The sequence below is a fragment of the Trichosurus vulpecula genome, chromosome 6 (genome assembly GCF_011100635.1).
Source record: "Trichosurus vulpecula isolate mTriVul1 chromosome 6, mTriVul1.pri, whole genome shotgun sequence".
Classification (NCBI taxonomy): domain Eukaryota; kingdom Metazoa; phylum Chordata; class Mammalia; order Diprotodontia; family Phalangeridae; genus Trichosurus; species Trichosurus vulpecula.
The window spans coordinates 153,980,916-154,003,374 of record NC_050578.1 but is presented as its reverse complement, the minus strand read 5'-3'; the positions used below and the strand labels follow the sequence as shown (position 1 = coordinate 154,003,374).

Below are 22,459 nucleotides of genomic sequence, written 5' to 3'. Positions count from 1 at the left end.
TAAAGGATGGCATATTCATGGAAGGTACCTTTGAGGTCATTCAGTTCAGTCCCTTCATTCTACAGGTGAGCCACCTCAGGCCTAGAAAAATTCGTTGACAAGACTACGAAGGCAATCATTTTTTTTAAATGGAAAGGAAGAGAGACTAGGAGCAAATTAAAACAACTCTAAGGTACCACCTCATACGCTACACTAAAATGACAAAAAAAAGGAAATGACAAATGCTGGAGGTAATGGGGGAAAACAGTACACTAATGCGCTGTTGGTAGAGTTGTGACCTAGTCCAATCATTCTGGAGCACCAGATCTCCAACTCTCCTCCAAAGTTGTAATTATCAAAACAGTTAAGTACCAGGTAAGACACAGAGAGGCTGATCAATGGAATGGGTTAGGTATATAAGATATGGAAGCAAATGAGCACACCAACCTAGTGTTTGATAAACCCAAAGATTCCAGCTTCAGGGGCTGGAAAGTACTATTTGACAAAACTGTTGAGAAAACTGGAAAGCAGTCTGGAAGAAACTAGGTATAGATCAATATCTCACACCTTATACCAAGATAAACTCAAAATGGGCACATGATTTAGACATAAAGGGTGATATAAGCAACCTAGTAGAGCATAGAAGAAAGTATCTGTCATATATATGGCTAGGGGAAAAGTTCATGACCAAACAAGAGACAGAGAGGTTCACAAGAAGTAAAAAGGTTAATTTTTATTACATAAAATTTAAAAGGTTTTGCACAAATAAAACCAATGCAGCTAAAATGAGAAAACAAGCAGGAAACAGGAAAAAAATTATAGAAAGTTTCTCTGATAAAGGTCTCATTTCTAAAATTTATAAGGAACTGAGTCAAATTTGTAAGAATAAGAGCTATTTCCCAATTGAGAAATGGTCAAAGGAAACGAATAGTCAATTTTTAGAGGAAGAAATAAAAGCTGTCAATAACCATATGAAAATGCTCTAAATTTCTAGTAATTAGAGAGAAGCAAATTAAAACAACTCTAAGGTACCACCTCATACACATCAGATAGGCTAAAATGACCAAAAAAGGAAATGACAAATGCTGGAGGTAATGTGGGAAAACAGTACACTAATGCATTGTTGGTAGAGTTGTGACCTAGTCCAATCATTCTAGAAAGCAATTGGAACTATGCCCCCAAAACTATTAAACTATATATATATATATATATATATTCTCTAACCCAGTGATACTGCTACTAGATCTATACCTCAAAGATATTAAAGAAAGAAGAAACGGAATCACATGTACAAAAATACTTATAGCAGCTCTTTTTGTGATGGCAAAGAGTTGGGAACTAAGGGGATACTCACCAGCTGGGGAATAGCTGAACAAGTTATGGTATACAAACATGATAGAATACAATAGTGCTGTAAGAAATGAAGGTGATGGTTTAAGAAAAACCTGGGAAGACTTCTATGAACTAACACAAAATGAAGGGAGCAGAACCAAAAGAACATTTTTGCAGTAACAGCAATATTGCAAACATAATCAGCTTTGAAAGACTTAGTAACAAATCAGCATAACGAGCAACTTCATTCCAAAGTACTCATAATGAAATATGCCATCTGCCTCCCAAAAGACGGATTCAGAGTAGAAATTAAAGTATATTTTCTTCTATTCCTTTTTCTTGCTTTTTTTTTGGGGGGGGGGCAGGAGCAGGAGACATGGCTATTGTGGAGATTTGTTTTTCATGTCTAAACATATTTTCAACGAGTTTTATTTTTGTTGCATTCTCAATGGATTGGGGAGGGAGAGTATAAAGGCAGAGAATTTGGAGCTGAAAGTAAAACTAAATTAAATTTAAAAAAAAATTAATTGGCTTTTCTAAGTATATTAAATAAATGAGTAGAGACTTGAAACTATGCTCTTTTATTCTAAATCCAGCTTTCTTTCCACCATACCACATTGCCTTTTTGTCCTGCCAATGCTTCAGGGTCAGTGCATCCTAAATTGAGCTCATCCCCTTCCTCACTTGAGCCTGCCCCTCCTCCCGACTTCCCTATTTCATTTGATGGCATCATTCTCCTCCTAGCTGCTCAGGCTTGTGCTTTCAGAGTGATCTTTGATGCCCCCATTCTCCACCCCCCCCCCCACTCTCACCAACTATACATAGCTAATCTGTTAAGACCCCTGGCTTCTACCTTCATAATGTCTCCCATGTCCCCTTCTCTCCACACATACTACTCCCACCCTAGTTGAAGCCTTCGTTGCCTTTCACCTGGATTATTATAATAGCCTCTTAACTCTCAATTTCCTGCCTCCAGTCTCGGTAGCCATAATAATTTTCCTATTACACAGATCTGATGATGTCACACCTATCCTCCATAGCCACGAGTGGTCCGTTATTGCCTTTAGTATAAAAGAGAACCTCCTTAGCCTGACATTTAAGATCCTCTACAATATATAGGACTTCTATGATGGTCCAATTAGATTGCTATCCCTTTCAACCAGTCTTAAGATAAGTAACAAATGTTAGGCCCGAGATCTAGACTTCCCAGTTCCCTTTTGAGTGTGGAGAAAGTTAAAAGTTAAAAACTTCTTTGATGTTTATTTTTTTTAATTTGTTACTTCAATGGGTATATATGCCAATGGGTTTTATTGTCCCCCTGGCTCTGTAGGGGGATGGAGTAAAAGGAATGTGAGTAAGGTAGGGAGATGGGAGAAAGGGGATACAGGGAAGGGGACTGTGGGGCAGGAACCATATTTTTGCTTAATAAGAGAAATAATACAGCACATTATGTCTTGTAAAGTACTTTATACATATATATATATGTATTTTCTTGTTAAATAATCGATACTTTTCTGCCATCCATGTATCCCTATCCTGTGGACCTTTAAAATTGGAGATAGTTTTCATATAGGGAAGATTTATTTGTACATTAGTGGCAATAAAAGTTAAGTAGGGAAGAAGTTCAAGAAATTAGGGATCAGGGGCCTAGGATTGACCAAAGGTAGTCTTAAATGAACAAGAACAGAGCTCTGGAACATAAAGTAGGAATGTTATCATCCACAGGGCCCCAGATAGTGTTCCTTTCAATGAAGTCTTATTTGGAGGGCTCTGTCCCCTTGTATTTCCTGTTGAAGGAGGAGGAGTGGAATTCCTAGGGCACTGGGTTTACAAAGATATTGAACAATGACAATAATGATGATTAGAATGGCTAATATTTTACAATTCTCCTTGGCAAAGGACTTTACATATTCCACCTTTTTTGATCCTCACAACAGCTCCCTGAGGGAGGTGCTATTGTTATCTCCAGTTTATAGATGAGGAGAATGTCTGAGCGAGGTTAAGTGATTCGCCCAGGTTGTCATAGCTGGCGTCTGAGGCAGGATTAGAATTCAACTCTTCCTGATTTCATGTCCAGTGTTATTCTTGCCAGAGCAAAATCGGTGAAATATGCAGAGGACATAGCCATTTTTCTTCCAAGGAAAAATGAATTCACAATTTGGGGAATTAACTGGGAACCATAAATCTTACTATTTGATTCCAGGAGCAATAAACATGAAGAAATTTTGACCCCAGACACCAATATGGGGGAACATTTTGCTCCTCGAGTTTATTGACTCATTTTACAGCTTCTGTGAGAGGCAGTATGGCGTCATTGTTTCATTCATGTCCAACTTTTTGTGACCTCATTTGGGGTTTTCTTGGCAAAGAGCCTTGCCATTTTCTTCTGCAGCTCATTTTACAGATGAAGGAACTGAGGCAAATAGGGTTAAGTGACTTGTCCAGGGTCACACAGCTAGTAAGTGTCTGAGGCCAGATTTGAACTCAGGAAGATGAGTCTTCCTGACTCCAGGCCTGGCACTTTATCCACTTTGCCACCTAGTTGCTGCACAGTATGGCATAGTAGATAGGAATTCTGGCCTTGGAAATAGGAAGACTTGACTTTAAATTCTGCCTGTTATATACTTTCTGTGTGACTATGAACAAGTCATTTAACCTCTCGTGGCCCCATGCATCTCTCTAAGACTAAAAATCATAGGTGAATTATGAATCTGCATGAGTGGAGGAAGTCTCCACACCAGGAGTTCTCCTACACCAATAAAATCACAAGTTTGAACCAAAACCAAAAAATGTCTAATGCAGACTCCCACTCAGAAGCTGTTGGTGAAGGGATGTCAAATTTTCTCCACTGGGTAATACATCTGGTCTCCTCCAGTTAAGGAACTGTTCCAAGTGACTCATGCATTTTTTTAAAGGCAGGTGTAACAATTCCTTTGGTTTTGCTTGACAAGATTAATTCAATAGAAGTTTCATGTGAGCTGTTGATGAGTTAGGGATTGTGTTAGTTGTGTGGATGGGTGGGCGTGCCATGTTGGGTTCCTAGTGCTCTCTACGGCAAAATACAAAAACAAGGCAGTCCCTATCCTAAATGAGCTTTCATTCTTCAGGGGAGACAACACATATAGGGGAATGGTAGCCAGCTAGATGATGCAGTGGTTAGAATGCTGGGTCTGGAGTCAGGAAGATTTGAGTTCAAATCCAGCCTCTGATACTTACTAGCTATGTGAACCTAGGCAAGTCACTTAACTCTGTTTGCCTCAGTTTCCTCATCTGTAAGAAGGACACAACCATCCACTCCAGTATCTTTGCCAAGAAAACCCAAATGGGGTCACGAAGTGTCAGACACAACTTAAATGGCTCAACAACAGCCAGGGAAGGAAGTTTGGGTCTGGGGAGTAATGGTTGATACACATGGCAGTTGACAGATATGTCTTTATAGAAGTAATAGTAGTAGTAATTTGATTACAGTGCCCAAAGCAAGAAGTGGAAAGTATGGGTGGTAGAAGGAAAATGGGAGGTGGCAGCAGGGAACATGGAAAAATGGCCAACGGGCAACTGGACAAAATGAGAAGGATGTTCTTGTCAGGAGCTGGCTATCTAGAATGGGCAGGTGAGTTTACACTCACCAGTCAAGACCACTCAGCCTCAAAATGGGTGTTCCAAAGCTGAGTGGATTCCGCTGAATGCCCAAGGCCTTTGCCACATAAACTCTTGTCTAGCCATATCTCTCCCATCCTATACCTGTACATTTCATATTTTCTCAGATACATCTGCTACCTTTATTCTATTAAATTTATTAGCTTCAACCAATCACTGTAAGCTGTCCAGATTTTTTAGAATGGTTTGCTCAAACAGCGTAAGTTTTCCCTCCAAGCTTTGGGGCTTCTGCAAATATGCTAAGTAAATTGCATGTACCTTCCTCTAAGTTGTGGTTTAATAGCAATAGGACTTGGGACAGATCCCAGGAGCACTACACTAGAGACTTCTTTCTGTTACAAGGGGCCTTCATTGAAATGCTCCTTCCTTCCTCATCACGTGCCAGCCAAGGGCACAATTCCCAGACCTTTCTGCTCAAATAAACAAAGCAAGCAAAGGTTTGGTGACAAAGGATGCCCTTCCTGAACTGTGATGCCCTGCCTAGCCTTCTCCTCTCGTCTTTCCAAGTGCTCAACTCCACTCCCAACTAGATGGCTGGACTTCGTTGGAAAGCATTCTGGCTTTTAGTCCAGGTTTTGCTTCTCACTCATCATGTGGCATTTGGCCAATCACTGAACCTGTATATATATACTGCTTTCTTCTTTTTTATCATAAACTTTGTCCTGTATATCTCACAGAGCTGCTATGAGGCCAAGACATGTGAAAGTGCTTCGGAAATATCAGACATTCTCTAAATGCCAGGTGTTTGTCGTGTTCATTCTGTGCTTATCCAAGACTCTGTCACTCTCCTGTTTTCTGCAAAGGGCACGCCAGGGCCCAGCCCTGTGCACAGACAGATGGTCTGAATACTACTGATGGGGCTGCACAGGGAAACATGCCAGATCTGAGATTCTATTCAATTTAAACCCCAGTACATTTGTTTATGGATGAATTACTTGAAGGCATACAAGCTAAAAGCACGCCAAGCATGCTTAATAAGCTCTTGTAAACATTTGTATTCTGTTTAAATGCAAATGTTTTGTATTTTTGGTTTTTAAAGTCTAAATAACTGGAAACACAGTCTGTGCATCTAAATGGTGGTTTGGAGGTGTGCTGGGGGCTTTTTAAAACTCCACACCATAAAACAGGAATCCTCATATGTGGGGCTCTTATCCAGAGTGTGTTGTGTGTTGACTTGAAAAACTAGAAGGTGAAATGTCTCTTGGTCAGCATGTTAGTGGCAGATTAAAACCCCCAAAGACTCCCTGAAACTCCCAGGTAGAAAAACACATCACCCTCCCCCACCAAAAAAAGTTTGATTGAACTTGCAGCAGAACTAGCTAGAAAAAGAGTACCGCTCCCCATCCTGAGAAAGTTCCTAGAAATGTTGTAAGAGTCAAGGAAATGGGGTGCTAATGTTGGCATTTCTTTGTTAATTACCTGCAAGTCCTGGTTCTTGTGAAGTGTGTGTTGTCCCACCCGCAACACCGCTCTGGCACCCTCAGTGGTCAGTCTTCTCTGGCCTCTCAGATTGTAGGATGGGGTTTTAAGGGACAGAAGATTTTGATTTCTATACCACAAGCTCAGGATCATGTAAGGGAAAATTCTCCACTGAGAGGGCCCAGGTGAAGAGCTTTGACCACCCTGGAAGGTTACCTTTTTGATGATTCCAGTCTTGAGCTCCACAAACACATGTACTTACTTGTCCCATTAAAAATCTATACAATGCTACAAAACTCTGATGTGTTTCCAACAAAAAATTATGGTTTTATTAATAACATCATTTCAGGAAAAAAATAAGTTTATTTTATTTAGCTAAATAAATCTAATCCATGCATTTAAATAAAATTAATTCGGGGTTACTCTCGGTTTCCTTTTAGTTTTTTTTTTTTTTAGACTGCTGTCGGCTTTCTGGGCTCTTCCCACCTAACTGGGCCTTGTCCAAGTTAATGCAGCCAGTGTCCCGGAAGCTGCTTCATCATCTAGGTGCCTTGAGAATACTTAACTGAATCCACTTGGTTGAACTGAACATATGGAAAATTAATTTGTAAAGCAGACTTGGAAGGCATTCCTCCCCCCACCCCCAGCTTTCTTTTCACCAGAGGCGCTGGTAGGAGGCCACTGCTGCTGCTTCGAGGTATAAGTAAAGAGTAAACTGCAACTGTGAAGATGGTCTGTCCATGAGCTATGGAATCCGAGCCCACCTACTGCATTACTTTGCCAGCTAAGCCATTTGTTATATTTAAGTTGCAGAGAGCTTTATATGACTTCTTTTCTATTTATATTACATACATTTAAAAAATAAAACACGTTAAATAGCTGCAAAACAAAAATATCTTGACTAAACCCGGGAGGGGAATAATAGACAGTCTTCATGGCGTGGTTGGAGAAGATGGAGGCCTCCTAGTCACTCTCCTCAGTCTGTGACAGAACGGCATTCTGAGGGGAGGCCTTCAGACCGCCGCCACTGAGCCAGGCGCTGCTTGAACCATTGCTAGAGAGAAATGCACAAAACTACAGTTATCCAAAAGAAACTGCGAATCATTTAGAGTCATTTGCAAAAAACGTGGTGACTATCGGTCTGGATATAGCTGGAGGGGGAATAAGTGTTCGTGGGATGACCTCCCTTCCCTTAACTACCAAAACATTTAAGATCTGCTATTTGCAGGCAAATCGATTTAATTCTATAAATGGCCAGCACGCACCCTCAAGGGTTGAGTGGCCACAATCAGATGAAGGGCTAGGCAGAGATTTCCAGTGGGTAGGTAGGGTCCAGAGGGACAGAGGTGAAGTGGCAGCTCAGGTGGTCATGGCCAAGATAACCATTTTAACCTGAAGCCAAAGGAAAGTCGGGAGCAGAGCTGTGCCCAGACAGGGAAAACAAAAACAAATAAAAAATACACCTTGGAGCGTCTAAGAATCTAGCCAAGAGAGCTAGGATTGAGCTTGGAGTAGAAGAAGGAAAGTCCAGTAAGAAGAAGAGTGACCCTTCAGCGGTAGATAAGAGCCCTGGGAACTGGATAGGCCAGGGGAAACCAGAAAGCTGTGGAAAGGATTGTTGAATGCTCTAAACCTCTGCCAAAGAGGGATTGGATAGTTCCTGTTTTGTGTAGCACCGTAGAAATTATGAACTGCTTCATATACATTATCTTATTTAATCCTCATAAGAATACTGCTTGGTAGGTGCTAACATAGTCTCCATTTAAGGATCTGAGAGGGCAGATGAGCTGGTATCACACAGCTGCTCATCAGTGCTCGAGGCAGGATCCAAACCCAGATCTTCCTAACTCCAAAGCTCAAACTTCATCCACTTCAACTTTTATCAGAAATTTGCCCCTAACTAGTCTGCACCCCAGAATTCTCACAGTGTAGTAAAGACTAGTTGTATTTGTGAACTGACTGTGTGGGCTAACCTGTATTGGACAAAATGGGGTAATAACGCAGGCGAAAGGCCCCGTGAACTCAGGGCCTAGGACTGCGTCTCTGGAGTGGCTTGCCTCCCGGATTTACAGATTTAAAAATAATTTAAAAATTTAAAAAATAATTAAAAATAATCAGACATAAGAACAGACTGAGATGGGCTGTTATCTGCACACACCTGGGGGAGGGAGTCCATCAGGAATCAGTGAAGTAACTGGACAGTTAAGTGACTCTAGTCTTCTGTTTTAGATTGCTCAAGAGGGCTGCCCCGTCACTTCCATTCAGTTCAATAGACATTTATTAAATGCCTACCACCTGGGCGGCATTGTACTAGGCCTGAGGAAGGCCCAAAGATAGATGAACACAGGTGAGTCACTAATCTTATTGACTGAAAGGGAAAAGCCCCCATGAGACGTCTAGTGCTTTTCCCAGCTCTTAACCAGAATTTCCATTGCCAATACATAAGATGCTTTCCTTCAGGAATATTGAGATGCCTTTATTAAATTCTAATATTAAGGTTTAATTTCATTTAAATTTAATTAATTTAAAAATTAAATTTAAATATTAAAGTTTCTTGTTGATTCCATGCCCTAATATGAGATTGGAGTAGCCCAGTTTCCCTGAAATAGCTTTTTTGTTTTTTTCAGGGGTGGGGGGAAGGGTTCTTTAATAGTTCTTTAATAGAGAAGGCCTAATTAAATTAGACCTCAAGTAACTGCAGCTGAATAAAGTGACCAAGTTTTACAGATGGAGAATGGTACCTATGCACACACATGGAATATTAAGTATTGGGGGGCTGGAGGATCCTTTTTCATACCATGACCCACTTTAATACAATGAAGTTTAATTAGCTTTCTTGTAGAGAGGCACCCTCTAGGCTCTTACAGCAGACTATGACCAATTTGCATCAACTAGTAGCCACTTTAGTATGGGCCAGAGTTGTGGTTCCATGAGCTAGCCACTGACTGCCCCCCAAAAAATTACAGAGCATTTTTATTTCAATACCAAAACTGTTATGATGGTTGATCTGGAAATCAAGAGAGTCTGAAATTTAGTAAGCCAGTTGCAGCGCCTCAGACTCCGTCCCCAGTAAAACACCCTGTGTGCTTCCCCTCCTCCCCACCCAGAAGAGATTCAAATTACTTAAATTACTCACTTAAATTGATCCTGATTGTGGTTCCTGGCCTTACCAGGCTATTCTGTGTTCCATCATCCCCTGGGTAGGGAAATCTATCCCTTGATTGTTCCTAAATGCATGTCCTTAATACCCTTAGCCACTGATAGGGATTTATTTACTCCGAAGAAGAGAGTTAGACACTCTAACCAGAAAGGACCTATGAAGAACATTTTTTTTTCAGCTGCATCTTACATCTCACTAACATCTTTCTCTTTCCAAAAGCAGAGCTTTGTTTCTCAGCTCTTGCATTGATATAACTTCCAAATTCACTGAGCTCTGGGACTGGGCCCAAAAGTATTGAGAGGAGTTTTAAAAAAAAGTGCTGGGCCCTTCTCTACAGGACAATGACAGTTACATTGGGTTTGAGTTGGTAATAAAAGAAAGACCAGATCTTTTCTACATCCCAAGGGTCTGCTGAGAATTCATTTCCCAGCTCTTTCTCCCCATACCTACTTGAAAAAAAGAGAAAGATTGGGTTACTGGATTTGGGATTTTGTGAAGTTCCACTTGATTTAACCCAGCAGGTTTTAACCTGGATGTTGATGTTGGTGTTGAGTGGGGGGGGGGAGGGGAATGGGTGTCATCTAGACTTAGAACTTATAGGGAAGTCACAGAGTAGAAATTCCCCTGCTGATGCAGATGGACTGGATATAGAGGGGGAACTCCTCTTAATTTGTAGACTCGAGAGTTTCCTGGGTACTGAAAAGTTAACTGATACACATCTATTTTATACTGTAGGCAGGGGACTCTGCCTTACTGCCCTATAGATATTTAAGCAAAATGCCTTTACAAAAGTCCTCTGACAAGAAGCAACCTCCAAATTCACCTAGAAAACAAAGCCTTTCTTATTTTCATGATGATAAAATAGCTCTGGTTTCTCACAGTGAAATAAGGGCTTCATTTCTTCCATGGGAATCACGTGGAAACGATATTCCTAATTATATAGCTAGGACCACTGATTTTTATGTAGAGACTCTTATGCAAGGCCCCTTATCTCTCTCATCTCCTGTCCTGGTTCCTGTCTCTTCCCTTCACCCTGACATTCCTACCGGCAGTTGGAGGAAGCATCTCTGAGAGATAACTCATGGGTACACAAAGTTCTTCCTTGCCCTCATTAAAGAAGTACTTCTAGCCCATTATGACGATGTAGTTGGGGCAGCTTGGCAAGAGAGGAAATAACATAGAATAGGGAAGATAAGGAATAAGAAATCTGTAACTCTGCAGGGCAGTCCTCAATCTTTTTTTATATCATGAATTCTTTTGGCAGTTTGGTGAAGACTACGGACCCCTTTCCAAAATAATGTTTTTAAATGCATGAAATACATAGGGAACCTAAGAGAACCAACTAGATCAAAATACAGTTATTGAGCTTTTTTATGTACATAGCTCCCAGGTTAAGAACCCCTGCTCTAGTGTGGATGACTCAGTGATAACCCAGTGTTCTCTTCTCTGGGGTGGAATGGCTCTGGGCTAAGAGCTGGCCCCATGGTTAAGTTGAGTAAGCACCTGCCTATGGTATTATTCGTAGGCTCCCAAATACTTACTCTGTGCTCAAGGCCAGATCATTAGTTATTCTATCACCTTAGCGCTGTTTCCAGAAGCTACTTGTTTTAAAACTCAAGTGATCGATGGAAGAGGATAACTCATGAAATCATGAGCCTGAATTAGCTTGTCAGACTAAATAGTTGTTGTCTGAAACAGCACTTCCTGAGGAAATGGGACCTACTACAGAAACATGTGCATGTGTTAACAGTCATTCAGACATGACTCAGACTGGCTATCTTGTTAAAAGGGTTAAGTCACTAAAGACCCTGGGCTTTGTAATCTTTTTCCCACCCTGAAAAGGGGCTGTTATACAAGTATATTGGGAAGCAAAACAAAGGAAAGGTAGACAGTGTGGCATGAGGGGAAAAACACTGGATTTGGAGTTGAGATCTGAGGTCTGAGATTGAACCTCAATGCTATGAAGTCCCGCTAGGACACTGGACAAATTTTTCCTAACACTGCTACCTTTCTGGGATTTAGTTTACTCAACTGTAAAATGGGATAGTGGTAGCACAGATCGAGAAGGTCCTCCACCTAAACCCCTGCAAGGAATGTGTTAGATTTGGTGTCAGAAGAACCTGAGTTCAAAATCTGCCTTAGTTAATTCTGAGCTATGTGATTCTGGGCAAGACACTTAACCTCTTTGTCTCAGTTTTCTCAACCTTAAAATGCGAATAATCATAGCACCTACCTCCCAGGGTTCTTGTGAAGATCAAATTGGGTAACATATATAAAGGGCTATTACCCCAGGAAAACAGCTGTTGACAGACCACTGTAACCTGGACCAGGTTTTGCTCTGGGCTCACCTGCGCCCAAAGCTTCCTGATGGCCCATGTTAGAAAAGAAAACAATCAGGCAGAGAGGTAGGCAGCAATCAGTCTCCTTGTGCCCACTATTCTGTGGCAGCAGAAGTTAAAAGTTCTTCAAGAAGGTAGTGGGAGGGGACCCTGCCTAGGGTATTGGACCTGGAGGAAGCCAAGGACCAAAATGCTGTGTTATGCTTAATAGCTAACATTTCCATAGCACTTTAAGGTTTGAGAAGCACTTTACAAATATCATCCCATTTGAACCTCACAACAATCCTGTGAGCTCGGTGTTACTATTATTCCTATTTCACAGCTGGGGAAACTGAGACCCAAGGAAGTTAAATTACTTGCTCAGTAACACACAGAAATATAATGCATTTAGTGGCCAGTAACCCCTTTCTGGTTCTGGATCTCTCGAACCCATTCATATTCCATCTCTCCCGCTCCAATCCATTTCCTCCCCTTTATGTAGAAGGTGAAGGGAGGAGCCAGGACATTGCAGCTTGCCTAGACCAATGGAACTACTATTTCAGATTCGGGGGCAGAGGAGGGGCAAGGCCTAGGAAGTGGAGCGATCTTTTCAGCAGATACATACAATGTAGTAGTGTATGATGGACACAGAGTTACTTCATAGTACATTTTTATAAGCCCACAGTTCATCTGGAACACAACAAAGTATAGGAAACTGGAGGACGGTTAAAAAGAGGCGGGGTAGATTGAATTTGATATGGGGTCACACAAATATAGAGCTTAAACATTTCCAAAATGCTCCTGTGCATACATTAGGTTGTAAAGGGATTCTTGTTTGGGCAGGGGCTAGGGCAGCAGGACCCTGAGGTGCTTTCCAATTCTTAGATTCTGTGTCTATAAATTATCTTCCTGGGATGTCTGATGAAAGAAATCATGCCTCCTCCTTCTCTCTCTCATTTCATTTCAACCCACCATTTTCCAGTATGATTTGGGAATTTTTTAATAGCCTGGCTTGCCAGTTATCCTACATGCGGGAGTTGTGAAGGAGAATACTATAGAATTTGCATGCAGCATGAGTTAGGGTGCAAATATTCTGTTCTCTTCACTCTATGATGAGAACAGCTGTCTTAGGTAGGAAGCTTTCAATTGAGCTTCCATTATCAAGGGAGAAAGCTCCTCCCCGCTTTTTCATAACTAGCCAGGCAGTCATAATCCTTTGTTAAAGGCCTACTATGTGCCAGGCACTGTATTAAGCACTTTCTCCCCCGTCCTTCTGGGGGAGCCAGTTCACCAACCCTTCCTTCCAGATGACCATTTAACTACCTCATCTTTGGGGAATGTTTTCTATTACTCAGTCACTTATTCCCACCACTCCTCTGAGGGTAGGAAATGGTTAACTTATTTCTGTCATGCCAACTAGTTTGCAGGGCAAGGGGTAGAGAAAGGGGGCCAGAAGATCCTATTTTATTTCTATACAGCTTATTCTTTTGACAATTAGTCTTCACACAAACTCTTTCCATTTTCACCAAACCAGGATACTCAACACAAGGAAAGCTCACATTTGCATAGCACCTTAAGTGCTTTGCAAGTGTTCTCTCAGTTAATGCTTATAAAACCCTCAGCTCTGTTCTATTATTTTACCCACTTTTCAGATAAGGAAACTGAGGCTGAGAGAGATAAAGGGACACCATAACTAGTGAATGTCTAAGAGAGAAGATGAACCTATGTTTTTCTGACTCCAGGTGCAGCACTCCTCAACTATACCAACCAAGATGCCTCCACTCATCATTATCTATATTTTACAGATAAAGTAACTAATGTCTGGGGAGGGGGTGACAGAAGAATGTAAACTTCTTAAGGCATGTGCCAAAAGGTCACTTCTTTGGTCTTAGTATCTCCAGAACCCAGTGCAGGCCCTAAATAAATGTGTATTTAATTGAACTGACAGGTCAAAAGTATATGTATTTTGGGGGGAAGGGACATAGATCATTTAATGTGAGCTTATCAGAGATGGGAAGGGTACCTCAGTCATTACACTGTACAAACACAGACCCAGAACCTATCTCTAGGAGAAAGGAAAGTCCTTGCCTCCATAGTAATTTTTTTTTCTAAACAGAGTTTGTGACTTCAAAAAAAAAAAAAACAGTCTAATTTCATCAGGCTCCTTCTTAGGAAAATATAAGTTTTTTAGCTTGTGTTATTATATATATATCCCCAGTGCCTGGCCTACAGTAGGTACTTAATAAATGCCTGTTGACTAAATTATCAAAAATCATTTTCAATCAATGTTACAGCTAGACTATCTGCTAAAGGTAGATTCAAATAGTTTTCTTGTTGACCCACACGTAAGAAAATAAACAACAGGATAAATTTGGCAAATGGGCACATTGTCTAACGCCAGTCTGGATTTACTAAATATAGCCTTGATTCTGAGAGAAATCCATTGACAGTTGTTGATAGAGCACCCAGGAGGTATCTAGGATGAGTTGAGCACTGAGTCAGTGTGTGACATTGGGGAAATCACTGCCCTGCTTGGTCTTTCTGCATCCCCATCTGTAAAACAGAATGAAATAGACCGGCCTCTTTATACTTCACCACCGAGATGAAGCAGTATCTCCCCGCACATTATTACTGGACCTGGAAGCTTGACATAATTGATTGAGTGCTGGGCCTAAAGTCAGGTAGATCTGGGTAGGAATCCTGCCTCAGGCCTTCACTAGTTTCTGAGCTTCACTTTCCTTATTCATAAAATGAGGATAAGAGTACTTCCGACATACCTAACAGGACTACTGCGAGGTTCGGGTCAGTTGCCTAACATTTTATTAAGCACCTACTATGTGCCAGGCACTGTGCTAAACTCTGAGGTTACAAAGAAAACCAAGGCAGACATTCTAAAAATAAATAAATAAATAAATAAATAAATCATGTTCTGGGGAGCTCACAGTCTAATAGGGACCATGAAATGATTTAGGACTGTTAATGCTAATGGCTAGCCTATATATCGCACTTTATACATGCCCTTTCCTCTGAGCTTCACAACAACTTCATGAGGTAGATGCTACGGCTATTCCCATTTTGCAGACAGAGAAACTGAGGATGGCAGAGATGAAGTGACTTGCCCAGAGTTTTTCAAGTAGGGAAGTAAGTGAAACAGGATTTGAACTCAAGGCTTCCAGCTTATCCAGCAGCAGCATTTCGCTCTGTCACCTAACTGCCACCACTCTGCATAGATGTCCGCTGTTATTATTATCATGCATAACTGATCATCATTTAGGGCTGAAGGGTAAATGGAATCAGATATCAAGATAAGTAAACAACCCCCAGAAAACAGTCACCCGATGGCTCAATCTCATTCTTCCTGTTTTACAGATGGATGAGTGGGGCATTGATTGTCCACTGCTCCAACAGTCCTGGGTACCTAATAGGTACCTAACCAATATTTTCAATTGATTGACTTAGACGAGTCTCTTAAAAGGCAGGCTACAGTCACAAGTAGCTGTTTGCATCCTCTGCACTAAACAACTTCGAGGAAGGCATAGAGATTTGTAAACAGATCACAGGACTTTAGGGGGCAACTAGTCCAGGTCCATCTCTCCACAGCTACAGCACCTAGAAACACAAAGCAATATGGTGACAAAGGACTCAGCTGTTATTACTGCCTCTGATCCTTTGAGTAACCCTGGGAGGCAGGTAACCCAATCATGCAGGCTCAGCTCCTCTGTTGGTGGTAGTTGGAGAAAATGAACCAGGCATTAGGCAAATGTCACAGGGACTAGTTAGGTCCTCAGTAATGATGTTATAAAATGTTGATTAGATGACTCATGGGTCTTTGCAACTTTATGGTTGGTCATAACATAAAAACAACATGCATGCATTAGCTCAAATCATCAGCCATGTCTAAAACACACTTCCTCCATATCTCTACCTTCCTTATGTTTCTCCCAGGCTCCAATCAGGTCCCATCTCCTCCTGGTAGCCCTTCCAGATCTCTTCAGCAGTTAGTATTCTCTCTTTCCTCAAATATCCCCAGAACATTTTCTCTGATCTCTCTTTGGTCTCTTTCAGTCTCTCGAATACCTTTTTCTTATATGTATAAATTTATCTCCCTACCCTATTCCCAAATGCCTTTTCTGAGGGCAGAGTATATTCCATTTTATCATTTTATCCCCAACACCTACCCCAGTGTTTTACCTCTAGTTAGTTCTTGAATTATGCTTGTTGGCCTGAAACTGAATTACCTTTGCTCACCTATCTATCCTCAGCCAGGAATATTTTCTTAATTTGAACCCCAATCTCTTTCCCTTCTCCAGAGCTCTGTCTGTGTGCATATGTGTGTACATATGTATGTGTTAGTGTATGCACACACATACAATTTTGCATTTTTAAAGTAAAGTACAGCAGTGTTGTGTTGAAAAGAATGAGTGGCAGGAAACTTGGATTTTTGTCCTAGCTCTACCACATAGCAGCCCTGTGGCCTTGGACAAGTTATTTAACCCATCTGGGCTTAGCTTTCCTCAGGCCTAAAGGCTTTTTTTTTCCATGTCTACAACTCCAATTCTATGAACATCACTAGAAGTATGCTTAAAGACATCAGGCTCTGGAAATGGGTGCAGCATAAGGGGGCAAGGGAGCAGAGGGATTGTACACTGAGGACGATGTAAATGGCCAGAAGTATGAGGGCTGCAGCAAAAGACAGACTACCTAACAGCTGCTGCTGCTGGGAAACCCACTGATAGAAGAGAAACGGCTTGTCAGAAAGGCTGACAGCCCAAAGGAGGCAGGCACAGCTCTTGGCTTTGGAACGCAAAGTGGAAAGCAAAGATAGGAAGAAAAATCAGAGAACACAGAGAGGAGGAAGACCGTAAGGAGCAGGGAGATGACAATTTAGAAGGGGAATGGGGGGAAAAGGTCGTCTAAAGGCAAATGTGGTACCCTCTAAGGAGCTCTTCTGAGAACTGGAGTTCTGGTAGGTGAGCTCCTTGCCAATAGGGAATGTTTCTCGTTTGTACTCGGGTCCCCAGCACCTAGCACAGGCCTGGCACAAGTAGGAGCTTAATAAACACAGGTTCAATGACTGACTTGGGTGGAAGGAAAGGCAAAGAATAAGAGGCCTCAGCATTGGTGGCAGACAAGATCGGGGTTGGGGGACAAACACAGCCAGGGAGGTGATAACGAGGAATGGAGCCAGAGGGACTGGTTATGGGTGGTGCCGGGCGTCGGGGATCACTGCATGGGAGGAGATAAGGGAGCCAGTTACGTGGAAAATGATAAGGTGACACCAGCCATCTGGTGATGATAAACAAGCTAGGGAGGGAGGAAAAGAGGTGAGGCTGCCGTGGCCTGGGGGCGGGCACGGAGGCAAGCACGGAGGCGGGAGCCTTACCTCGGTCTGTTCCTCGCTGAGGCCGACCTCGGCGGCGATGAGGAGCAGCATGGTAGGGTCTGGGTACTTGTTCCCTTTCTTGAAGCTACCCTCCAGTATCTGCAGCTGTTCCTCCGTGAGAGAGTTCACTTTCTCCGTGGACATGGTCCCAGCGGCCACTAGGCGGGGAGAAAAGTACAGGTTGGGGGTGGTGTGAGACTGCAGGCTGGAAGGCTGGCTCTGGGCGCCCCCCGGGGTCCCGAGGAGGGGGCGCGGACAGCGGGGCGGCTCTTAAACCTCCGAGAGCCTAGACCTCGGTCAAACCCCGACACCAGATCGCAGATCCAAGGCCAGCTCGGGGCTGGGCGGCTCGCGGTGTAGCCCAGCCCTTGGGGATGTAGGAGGTCCCCCTCCCCACCCCGCCCCCGCCCCCGCCCCGTCTCACTTCTGCGGGCCCAGCTGGGCAGGAAAAGGGTTGTCCACACTGCCCCTGGAGACTGCTCCGAGTCCTCTCCTCCGAACCTTCTCCTGCCTCCCGCTCACCTTCCCGGGCATTTATCCCAGACCCTGCCTTGGCCGTGGGGCAGCGAGCTGGAGTCAAGAGGATGACTCAAATCTCCCTCCTCTTTAAGGAGTACGGCTGAGGTGGGTTATAAATCCGCCTTTCAGAGCCTTTTTCGCGTAGCAAGGGAGGGCGGCAGAAGGAAGAGGTTCGGGCTTGGGAACTAAGCAAGAAAACGTACGCTTTGGACGTTTCCCACCGAACTTGCTTCGTTGCTTCCCATCAATTTCGCATGTGGTGGGCACTGTTCCAGGTCTCTAACGTGCCAAAGAAGTCAGAGTTGTAAGCTAGCCGGTTTTGCACCAGGGCAGTAGTCCAAACAACCAACGCTCATTAAGTGGTGTGTTGAGGGCTGGGTGTCGGGGATACAAAACTAAAAGCCTAGCGGGAGTTGGGGAGACGGGGAGCCGCAGACAGGATACCTTGGGGCTGGGAGAGGAAGCTCCTAAAACCTTCAGTTTGTGTCTTTTCATTGTAAACGTCCTTTAGCCGCTGCCACCTCCCCAAATTTGTATATCTAGTAGTCCTTCTAGAAGCTTTATCCCCTTGAATCAGTTTCCACTTCTGACCCACATGGGTTGTGTGTCTCTGGGCAAGTCACTTAACTTCTCAGTGACCTGGGCTTCTCACTAGACATAGAAATGGCTAAGCAGGTCCCCATCTCATTGGTAGGAGTTCCTGTTTCAATGAAATCACAGATTTGCCCTTTCCCACAAAACCCCACAATAATTGCCCAATCCACTTGATGGGATTGTTGGACAATGCCGAGAATGCACAAATGGTCAATAAGCCTTTTTTGTGAGGTACCAAGTAGAAGTCTAGCAGGGGTGGGGAGGGCAGTGTGTGTGGAGCAGTTGACATGGAACCTCACGCTCATCTAAACTGGTCAAAAGAGGAAAGAATGTACACACAGTTGGGTACAGAAATACATGTCACTCCATGGGGAGATAGGAGGGAAAGGGGAGAAAGGAGAAGGGGGAATTAGACGGATGGTAGTTTAAGGAAGGGATTAGTACTTAGCAAAAAAAAAAACGTAAAATGTACAAAAATATTTAGAGCTCCTTTTTTGGTGTCAAAGAATTAGAAACTGAAGGGCTACCCATCAACTGGGGAATGTCTGAAGAAGTTATGGTTATACAAATATGGTGGAATACTATTGTGCTATAAGAAATGTTGAAGGGGATGGTTTCAGAGAAACCTGGGAAGACTTTCATGAACTGATGCAGAGTGAAGTAAGCAGAACCAGGAAAACAATTTATACACTGACAACAGTATCACAAACAACTTTGAAAGACTTAGAAACTCAAATCAGCGTAATGACCAACCATGATTCCAGTAGACTCATGATGAAACACACTACCTAAATCCTGATAGAAAGGAAAATGACTCAGTGCAGAAAGTACACACAGACACACACACACATATCTATCTCTCTATGTATATATACATATATATAACCACATGCATTTCTTTACAATATGGTCAATGCAGAAATTTTTTTCTTGATTATAAATGCTCGTAACAGGGTTTTTGTTTTTCTTTCCTCCCCTACCCCTTAACTGGAGAAAGGAAAAGGAGAGAAGTGTATTTTTGCTTTTTAAAAATAAAATTTAAGGGGGGGTGGAGCCAAGATGGCAGCTGGAAAGCAGGGACTTGCGTGAGCTCCCCGCCAAGTCCCTCCAAAAACCTATAAAAATGGCTCTGAACAAATTCTAGAACTGCAGAACCCATAAAATAGCAGAGGGAAGCAGGGCTCCAGCCCAGGACAGCCTGGATGGTCGATGGGGAAGGTCTATCACACTGCACTGGGAGCGGAGTGGAGCAACAGACTGGGAGCCAGGCGAAACAGGCCACAGTGCCCTGAATCAGTGAGAACAGGTTGTAGTGCCTTGAGTCAGTGAGCTGTGGCAGTTACCAGACTTCTCAACCCACAAACACCAAAGACAACAGAGAAGAACTGCAGAACCCACAAAATAGCGGAGGGAAGCAGGCCTCCAACCCAGTACAGCCTGGATGGCCTCTGGGTAAGGTCTATCACGCATGGAGCTGGGAACAGAGCGGAGCAAAGCCCAGCATGGGTGGCAGCAGGACCAACCAGACCAGGAGCCAGGCGGAGTGGGCCCTAGCACCCTGAATCAGTGAGCTGTGCCAGTTACCAGACCTCTCAACCCACAAACACCAAAGACAACAGAGAAGGTTAGTGGGAAAAGTTACAGGGGTCAGAGTGGTAGGAGTTTGCGGTTTGGCCACTACCCGGGGTCGGTGGAGGTGGTGCAGTTACAGAACTACAGCTGCAGTTGCTTCTGGCCCCAGGCCCACCTGGTGGGAGGAATTAAGTGGAGGATCAGAGCAGGAGTGCAGAGACTGCTGAAGATCTGAGCCAGTGCGGGTTGGGGGTTCTTGGGGAAGGAGGAGTGCTGGTGTGGCAGATCTGGCTGAAATAGCTCTGAAAACAACAGCACATCCCCTCAAGCTTCGAACAAAGTACTCTTTACTCTACAAGCAGTCATACCCTGACAAAAACTCAAGGGTCAAGTAAGTTGGCTGGGAACATGGCCAGGCAGCGAAAATGCACTCAGATTCAGTCTCAGACTTTGGAATCTTTCTTTGGTGACAAAGAAGACCAAAACACACAGCCAGAAGAAGTCAACAAAGTCAAAGAACCTACAACAAAAGCCTCCAACAGAAACATGAACTGGTCTCAGGCCATGGAAGAGCTCAGAAAGGATTTGGAAAAGCAAGTCAGAGAAGTAGAGGAAAAGTTGGGAAGAGAAATGAGAATGATGTGAGAAAACCATGAAAAACAAGTCAATGACTTGCTAAAGGAGACCCCAAAAAATACTGAAAAAAATACTGAAGAAAACAGCACCTTAAAAATAGACTAACTCAAATGGCAAAAGAGCTCCAAAAAGCCAGTGAGGAGAAGAATGCCTTGAAAGGCAGAATTAGCCAAATGGAAAAGGAGGTCCAAAAGACCACTGAAGAAAATACTACCTTAAAAATGAGATTGGAGTAAGTGGAAGCTAGTGACTTGATGAGAAATCCAGATATTATAAAACAGAACCAAAGGAATGAAAAAATGGAAGACAATGTGAAATATCTCATTAGAAAAACCACTGACCTGGAAAATAGATCCAGGAGAGATAATTTAAAAATTATTGGACTACCTGAAAGCCATGACCAAAAAAAGAGCCTAGATATCATCTTTCAAGAAATTATAAAGGAGAACTGCCCTGATATTCTAGAGCCAGAGGGTAAAATAGAAATTGAAAGAGTCCACCAATCGCCTCCTGAAAAAGATCCCAAAAAGAAAACTCCTAGGAATATTGTTGCCAAATTCCAGAGCTCCCAGATCAAGGAGAAAATACTGTAAGCAGCCAGAAAGAAACAATTTGAGTATTGTGGAAACATAATCAGAATAATACAAGATCTAGCAGCTTCTATATCAAGAGATCAAAGGGCTTGGAATATGATATTCTGGAGGTCAGTGGAGCTAGGATTAAAACCAAGAATCACCTACCCAGCAAAACTGAGTACTATGCTCCAAGGCAAAATATGGATTTTCAATAAAATAGAGGACTTTCAAGCTTTCTCAGTGAGAAGACCAGAGCTAAATAGAAAATTTGACTTTCAAACACAAGAATCAAGAGAAGCATAAAAAGGTAATCAAGAAAAAGAACAAGAAAAAGAAATTGCAAGGGACTTACTAAAGTTGAACTGTTTCATTTACATTCCTACATGGAAAGATGATGTGTATGATTCACAGAGGGCACAGGGTGAGTTGAATATGAAGGGATGATATCTAAAAAAAATAAAATCAAATTAAGGTTTGAGAGAGGAATGTATTGAGAGAGGGAGAAAGGGAGAAATAGAATGGGGTAAATTATCTTGCATAAAAGTGGCAAGAAAAAGCAGTTCTGTAGGAAGGGAAGAGGAGGCAGGTGAGGGGGAATGAGTGAATCTTGCTCTCATCAGATTTGACCTGAGGAGGGAATACTATACACACTCAATTGGGTATCTCACTCCACAGGAAAGAAGGAGGAAGAAGACAAAAAAGGGGGGATGATACAAGGCAGGGCAGATGGGGGAGGAGGTAATCAAAAACACACACTTTTGAAAAGGGACAGGGTCAAGGGAGAAAATTGAATAAAGGGGGATAGGTTAAGAAGGAGCAAAATATAGTTAGTCTTTTACAGCATGAGTATTGTGGAAGGGTTTTACATAATGATACACATGTGGCCTATGTTGAATTGCTTGCCTTCTTAGGGAGGGTGGGTGGGAAGGGAAGAGGGGAGAGAATTTGGAACTCAAAGTTTTAAAAACAGATGTTCAAAAAACAAAAAAGAAGTTTTTGCATGCAACTAAAAAGTAAGATACACAGGCAATGGGGCGTAGAAATTTATCTTGCCCTACAAGAAAGGAAGAGAAAAGGGGATGGGAGGGGAGTGGGGTGATAGAAGGGAGGGTTGACTGGGGAACAGGGCGACCAGAATATACGCCATCTTGGAGTGGGGGAGAGGGTAGAAATTGGAAGAAAATTCATAATTCAAACTGTTGTGAAAATCAATGCTGAAAACTGAATATATTAAATAAATTAAATAAATAAATTTTAAAAATAAAATTTAATTTTAAAAGTAGCCTTTTTTTTTACCATAATGGTTATAATGGGG

General features: G+C 42.6%; 1 protein-coding gene across 2 annotated transcripts in view; it reads right to left on the bottom strand.

The window, feature by feature from the left end:
• Positions 1 to 6,787: 6,787 nt before the first annotated feature.
• Positions 6,788 to 22,459, bottom strand: part of HOPX (HOP homeobox) — a 37,444-nt gene continuing 21,772 nt past the window's right edge. The window contains exons 2-3 of one of the 2 annotated variants that reach the window (XM_036764169.1): positions 17,249 to 17,406; positions 6,788 to 7,441 (exon numbers count right to left, since the gene is read on the bottom strand). In XM_036764169.1, the coding sequence (XP_036620064.1) occupies positions 7,364 to 7,441; positions 17,249 to 17,392 (222 nt within the window). In that variant the 5' untranslated portion in view covers positions 17,393 to 17,406 and the 3' untranslated portion in view covers positions 6,788 to 7,363. Of the gene's footprint in view, positions 7,442 to 17,248; positions 17,580 to 22,459 lie in introns of those variants that run through there. The other variant, XM_036764171.1, reaches the window with a different exon arrangement.